At 44.5% G+C, this 7,302-nt stretch overlaps 1 protein-coding gene across 1 annotated transcript; it reads left to right on the top strand.

Moving 5' to 3' along the window:
- Positions 1-3,849: 3,849 nt before the first annotated feature.
- On the top strand, positions 3,850-6,971 carry GDF5 (growth differentiation factor 5). The gene is made up of 2 exons (XM_010021157.1): positions 3,850-4,483; positions 6,081-6,971. Exons 1-2 carry the CDS (start codon positions 3,850-3,852, stop codon positions 6,947-6,949), a joined length of 1,503 nt encoding a protein of 500 aa, XP_010019459.1. The 3' UTR covers positions 6,950-6,971.
- The last annotated feature ends 331 nt before the right edge of the window (positions 6,972-7,302 follow it).

Raw genomic sequence — 7,302 nt, 5'->3', positions numbered from 1 at the left:
AGGCATCTGATGAAGTGAGAGCTGTGCTGCAAGCAGGTGCCAGCAGGTGGTACGCTCCCAGCAGAGCAGACCTGTTGAACTCCCTAGCAGAGGGTGTTCTAAATGCAGCAGGTCCATATGGGGTCAGGAGGAGACTGTCAGTGCTCACCAGCTGGAACAGTGCAGAGCCTGGGGAGGGATCATGCAAGTCTACCCCTCTTAGGGTTTCTTCCCTGGGTGTGCTCTCACAGGCACTGTTACATACAGGACACTAGTCCACACATTTGAGCCATGCAGCTGCTCTTCCATGACCAGTGTTTTCCCACTTCTCCATTTACAGTGACTCCAAAAATCAGTTGTGGACGGAGTTTGATAAATACAGTGCAGTTCTCACTTCTTGTTTGATTGACAGTAGAAAATTGACATCGAACAGTGAAACCAACAGCTTGAATTTTCCACTAAAAGCTCAGACTTCTGCCCCTGACTGCCACTGGCGCAGGAGCTCAAATCTAGTATGAAAAGCAAACACATATAGATGGAATTATTGAACCTTTTCCTCCGTGGTTTGTAGCATGAACAGGACAGGCTGTAAGAAGTTAAAGAAACACTGGCATGGGAGGAAAATCTTCTTCAGGAATCAGTGACAGCCTCTGAAACTCCAGCAAATACAGCAACAGGCATGAATTACTGCCTCGAACAAGAGCGTTGAACGACACTGTCTATCTTAAAAATTAAAAATGAGGAACTGGAAATGCAGAGGGAGAAAATGCAGGTGCTCCAGAAAGAGGCAGCGCAGGCAAAAGCTTTGCAGCAGTCTCTCACTCATGTGACTGCCATCCAGTTAGAGAGGGAGGGACAAATGAAGTTGTACTGGGAATAGGTGAGAATGCTGGAAAAGCAGAAAGAAATGCATGAAACTACTCTCAGTCAGGTTATTAAGGGATATAACAGAGAAAAACAGAAGATGGTATCCCAGGAAAAAAGACACAAGACCTGGAAAGCAGTGAGAACGGCAGGGGGCTGGTGTCAGCAATGTCAGCAAAGAGCTGGAGGGGAGAGACCAGGAGGGGTTGTAGCCACCCAGCTGCTTGCTGTAACCCTGACAGCGATTCCCTTGGGAGACTGAGTCCAACATGGTGCTTAGACAGAAGCAGACACTTGGAGCTCTTACGGAGAAGTAGTTCAGGAAGTTAGGAGAAGTTGAGGCAGTGTAAAATGAGGCACTCACCCAGTAGCAGTGCTATATGTGGAAGGGCATCATATTGATAGATTGAAGTCTTTGTCTCATTTATCAGGAATTTATAGCTCTAAATTAACCTCTCTCCTCATCTTCTGATCAATAAGCTCAAGATCCTTCAGCCACTTCGTACAAAGCAGGTTTTCAGAGCTCATTCCCTAGCCCCTGTTTTGCAACCACTGCTTCACAAGACACTACCCCCAGTTCTCAGTATTTTGGCTTTTGCCTAGATTTCTAATGATCCTTCAGCTATGTTAAAATACAGGGAGCTGAATCCATCTTAGTTTAGGCTTCCAATGTATTTGGGATGATTATCTTAGACAGTCTTAAGAGAGAAACACAAGATACAAAACTAGAAACACGAGATACAAACTAGTACTGTAGAAAGTCACACTTAGCAGCAATGATCTGGCAAATCCTTCATCACCTTGCACTAACTTGCAGCTACATGCAAGGGAAAATGTTTTCCACACAAGCCACGGTGCAGGACTCCCTGGAATTGTCTGTTTGGAAGGTGGCACAGCTCCTGTAGGCAGAATCTTAGGATTTGGAGAACAGGGTGCAATGCACTTCCAAGGAGCAGGGACCCCGGCAGTCCTTCCTCTTCAAATACCTACGCACACTGTGTGAGGAGCTGCTTTTACAGAATGGGCCGAGAAGGACAAGTGGACTGTATGAACCAAGTTTGATAGAGTGGCAGAGCTCTTAAAAATACTAAATTCTTACAAGTGTTGTGAAAGCTGGAAGCTGGATAGATGAAAAGTGGTAACTCAACATTTAGCTGGTTTTGTGGCCTACTGCCAAGTTAATCAATACCCCCATAGGGCAGAACCAGACATAGCACACTGCCTCTTGCCCAGCAGGAAGGTGGGCAATATGCGAGGATAAAAGGATGGCATGGTTGAGAGAGCCACAGCACGGAGTCATTGCTGGGGACTGGTTTTGACAGAAGTAACTCAGGGAAAAGCTGCTTTATTTTGAGGGGAATATCAAAACTACAACTGACGTCAGAGGAAGGACCATTAGATCAAAATCAGGAGGGTGGGCTTTAGGAGCTACCTTATTTGTGATATACATGAAGTCACCGAACTCTTCTATCCTCCAGTTCCTCCGCCAAAGCAAGGTAAAGCATTCAGAGCTCCTCATGTAGAAAGGAAGGTTGTTATTTAGGAAAGTAGTTTGGTGTTTCTGATACTAGTCAGGGTGGGAAATGCTTCAGCACACACAAGTCAAGCTAAAACATCTTGTGTCTTTTCCCTTTCTCCTTGCCTTAGAAATAAAAACATCAGTACAGGATGAGAGAAGGGTCCCATTAATCCATGTTCAATCCAGCCCCGTGCTTCATTTCCCAAAGGCTCATTGAGAACAACAGTTCATTTTTGCAGCTTGTGAAAGACCTGCTTGCTCCACACTCTTTTGTACGATGAAAGCAGCAGGACAGCCTTGACACCTAAGTACCACCAGTTCCAACTACCAGCCCTTTTGTGCCACGGGGTAGGCAGCTCTTGGCAATTTTACACCTAGTTTTAAAACAAAGGCTGGTGTTCCGCAGCCTCTGCAGGAAAGGCTGTGTTGGGGTGCTGGAGGGGGAGGCTGTTGCCTGCAGGGTGCACTGCCGCCCCACGCTCGCTGCCCAGCCCGCTGGGCATCCCCAGCCTCCTCCTCCAGCTGGGCTTACATGGGTTTTCTTTTAAAGCATAGCAAAGTATGCCAAAATACACTGACTGCGGGCACGGCCGTGTGCTGTTTGTGACAAATTAAACTTCACCCTCGCTGAGCGCTGCATGACCAGCTCAGCCCTTCAGCCACCAGAGGACAAAGTGAAGCCACTGTTACAGTTCTCTGGAAGAAGAACAAACTGAATTATACTGGGGTATTTTAATGTATGTGTCCAGGGGGCTGTGTGACAGATCTCAGCTGTTGATCTCGCAGTTTGTCCTGTTTAAATGTGAAGTTCATCGAAGGCTAAGGTAGAGGTCGTATTGCCACTTGAAAAGGCATCCTCTGGAGTGTTGAGCCTGTGGAGCTGTTTCACATGAGGCAGAGTATGACTCATGCTAATGAAAAGGGTAAAGAAGATTTTTTTAAAGAAATATATCGCAGTTAAATTAGTTTAGACAGCATGACATCAGAGAGTAATTAAATAGGTTTGTTGGAATTCCGTTTCCAATTCCTGAGTTCAGGTTTGTAAAAGATTTCTGAGCACCTGCAGGTCTCTGTGTGTGAAATATTTTCACTGGAAAGGATTCAAAACGTTAAAAAAACCTTTTAACACAGAGGCAGCATTACGCCATTCTTCCTTCTTGGAAAAAAAAGCCCTTGGATTTAAACAGGACTCCTTCAAGTTTTCAGTCAGTTTTACAGAAGAAAACGAGGTGGTAAACTTTCTCTTTTCAAGAACAAGTTCTTTACAGCTGCTCACTGAAATCAGGGGAGATCGTGTCTGAGTACATGAGCACTTCCACTATGGGACTGGATACAAGTATTGAACAACAAGATTTGAAATGTTTTCATCTCAAACGAAAACCATTTTTGCTGACTTTGGTTTTTAATTTCTTTCATGTTTTCTTCTGCCAAACTGGAGGAACCTTTTCTGATTTTTTCTTTAGTGGCATTCAGAGGAAGACCAGAGGATGAAAATCCTGCATTTTCTCACTTTACTGCTTTGGCATTTGACTTGGCTGTCTCTGGATCTAGTTCCTGGAGCGCTGAGTAATTCTGAAGTAGGCCAGAGTAATCCAGGATCTAAACTAGGTTTTTTAAAAGCAGAAGGAAAAGAGAGGAATCCCTCAGCACGGGCAGGTTCACTGAGGACTGCAAGCCATGGATATAGTACTGGGACCTCAAAGGCTAGGACTAAAAGCAGTGCTGTTCAGGCTGGAGCTCTGCTGGCCAAGAACGATGAATCAAAGAAGGTTCTCTCAAGAACAGCAGCCACGGAGGGCAAGGTAGGACATCTCCCCAGCAGACCTTCTGGAGTAAGGACAGTGACTCCAAAGGTTCAGAATCTTAGCAGCAAGGTGGCTTTGAAAAAACCTGGCACAAGCAGTACTGACACTGATGCTTTCAAAACCAAAAAGACTAAAGAGCCTGTAACCCAGAGGGAAACCAAGGAAACTTTCAGACATCCCCCTATAACGCCACATGAATACATGCTCTCTCTGTACAGGACTCTCTCAGATGCAGAAAGAAAAGGTGTTAATGGAAGTGTAAAACTGGAGGCTGGACTTGCCAATACAATAACCAGCTTTATAGACAAAGGACAAGGTAAGAAAGGAGCTCGTGTGTGTGTGTTTATACAGAGAGAGAGATATCTGAGTGTGTTTATACATGTGGAGAGTTTTAGAAAATAATCATACTTCATTAAAGTCAAATAGCTCTTTTTAATGTAAACAGAATCGTACAAGTTTGCTGCAGGTTTTGTCCTCCTGACTTATCTTGGAAAATTCAGTTAGAGGCAGAACTAGACGGTTGTGTGGCAGCCAAACAAAACATTTAGGAAATATTTTAGATGCATATTGTTGAAAATCAGTCAGTCTTTGCATGCTTAGGTGTTTAAAAACCTTTTACATTCGTGTCCTATTTACTTTGCATAACTAGTTCCTGGAAGCTGCTAACATTAGATTTATTGTAAGTACGTCTAAAAACACAGGATGTGCTAAGAACAGGGCTATTCTGTGAAGAAAACCCAGAAGTTTCAGTATCGATGGGTCAGCCTGATTTGTTCAAGGTAGAATTGTGAGGCACTACACAGGAGTCATTATAGCACAGGGCGGGTGTATCAGCACTAGCCTGAGGCTCAGGCTTTCAGGTACCACCAACCTTTTCTCCAGCAAAGCCCACAGCTCAGCACAGACTAACAGGAGCTGTAACTTCTAGGACTCCACGACTGGGGTTCAACATTCTGGTTCCAAACTTCTTTTGAAACTTGGACTAGTGTCTGCTTTCACAGCAGAAATAACCAGGCTCCCACAGAACGATATTCACCTCACCACTGTGGCTGGGGACCCCCGTGTGGCTTCCAGTGACGTTAGTAGGAGGTTTGTCATGTACTTCAGGAAGCAACACAGGCTACAGCTGATAAGGTGGATGGTGATAGAAACTCAGCCAGGAATGGGTTTGTTTGCCATTCAATTACGAATAGCTTGTTTGCTGGGAAGGGCTGATACGCTGCTCACAGGTACTGCAGCCAGGTTCTTGGCTCGGCACTGGAGGGCATTGTTAATGTGCTGTCACTAAAACGATGGCTCAGCCATGCTCCTTGTCAGTGCTGCTCCAGAGCTTGAGCAAGCAAACGTACTGTCAGGTTAAAGGGAGGTGTGTTTTTCTGCCCAGTTTGAAGCAGTTGTGAATCATGTGAGGTTAAGTTAATAAGGCAGTTATCCTTGTGTCTGACAGTTCCTGGGGGATGCTGGTTTTAAAGGACTAATTCACTATTGTATCGTCTAAGGGTAGATTTGCTCATGTCTGGAGCCAGCGTGAGGCCTGGGCACCACTGAAGCTCTGTTTCAGTAATTTAAGTAGGATGTAAGTGGTGAATAGGCCCTGTGAGTGCTCAGCCCTGGAAAAGGACTATTTTTCAATTGGTTAATTGCTACTTTGAAGCTAGAAAAGATGGTGAAAGAAATGAGGTTTCTACTAAACAAACTCAGAAACTCATTTCCCTCTTGAGTCACTGAATTCTTCTGGGTCCCTGCACAGAGCTGGTTCATTAGACCAAAACTGCTCTTTCTGTTTGGTGGGCTAATAAACGGAAACTCCTAGGCTTATGAGCAAACTTTAGGAAAACCATTAAGAAATGAATAACTGATGCTGATCTGTGCTTGATATACTTTTAAAAATGTGCGTGCTTTGCTTTTTTTAGACGAGCGAGCGCCAACTGTAAGGAAGCAAAAGTACATTTTTGACATCAGTGCATTAGAAAAAGATGGTTTGCTGGGAGCAGAGCTTCGAATATTGAGGAAAAAGCCTTCTGAAACATGGAAGCCTCATTCTTCTGGAAAAACCTCCCAGGTGAAATTATTTAGTTGCTCTACAAACAGACAAGCAGCAACACTCCTGGACTCTCGGACTGTCAGTATCACAGACACACCAAAGTGGGAAGTGTTTGACATCTGGAAACTTTTCAGGAACTTTAAAAACTTGGTTAACTTGTGTTTTGAACTGGAAACTTTTGACAGGGGTAGAGCTGTTGATCTCAGGAGTGTGGGATTTAACAGAACAGGAAGACAGGTCAATGAAAAGGCTCTCTTCTTAGTATTTGGGAGGACAAAAAAAAGAGACTTATTCTTCAATGAAATCAAAGCTAGATCTGGCCAAGATGACAAAACTGTTTATGAGTACTTATTCAATCAGAGGCGGAAGAGAAGAGCTCCTCTAGCAACACGCCAAGGGAAGAGGCCCACTAAGAATCTGAAGGCAAGGTGTAGCAGAAAAGCCCTCCATGTGAATTTTAAGGATATGGGCTGGGATGACTGGATAATAGCTCCGCTAGAGTACGAAGCCTATCACTGCGAAGGGCTTTGTGAATTCCCCCTTCGATCCCATCTGGAGCCCACCAATCATGCAGTGATCCAAACACTAATGAACTCAATGGACCCAGAATCGACCCCCCCGACTTGCTGTGTCCCCACCAGGCTGAGTCCTATTAGCATTCTTTTCATTGACTCTGCAAACAACGTGGTCTACAAGCAGTATGAGGACATGGTGGTGGAGTCGTGTGGTTGTAGGTAGCAGAACAGTTGCTCACATGGATATGTCATGAAAGAAAATATGACACTTTGAACATAAACTCTCCACAAGCAAGGTTAACTAGATTTCTTACCTTTAGGGGAAGTATGTTTACAAGGATGTAGCAATAAATCCAGTGCTTCTGTATGTCTCTCCACTATGGGCACATTTCAGTAGCATTTGGATGCTGGCATGTAGCTTGATATAAGGCTTGTGTTGGCAACACGAAACTGGTTCTAACTGAAGTCCATGATAGAGAAGATTATACCTGCACACCTCTAGATTGCCTGCTTTTAGTGTCAAGGCAGTGGGTAAAGACGGTATCAGTGAGCTGTGGATATGACCTGTTTGATCCC

This window comes from Nestor notabilis, unplaced genomic scaffold, assembly GCF_000696875.1.
Source record: "Nestor notabilis isolate BGI_N333 unplaced genomic scaffold, ASM69687v1 scaffold30938, whole genome shotgun sequence".
NCBI lineage: Eukaryota > Metazoa > Chordata > Aves > Psittaciformes > Psittacidae > Nestor > Nestor notabilis.
The sequence above is the reverse complement of the archived record's forward strand: the minus strand, read 5'-3'. Positions and strand labels throughout refer to the sequence as shown.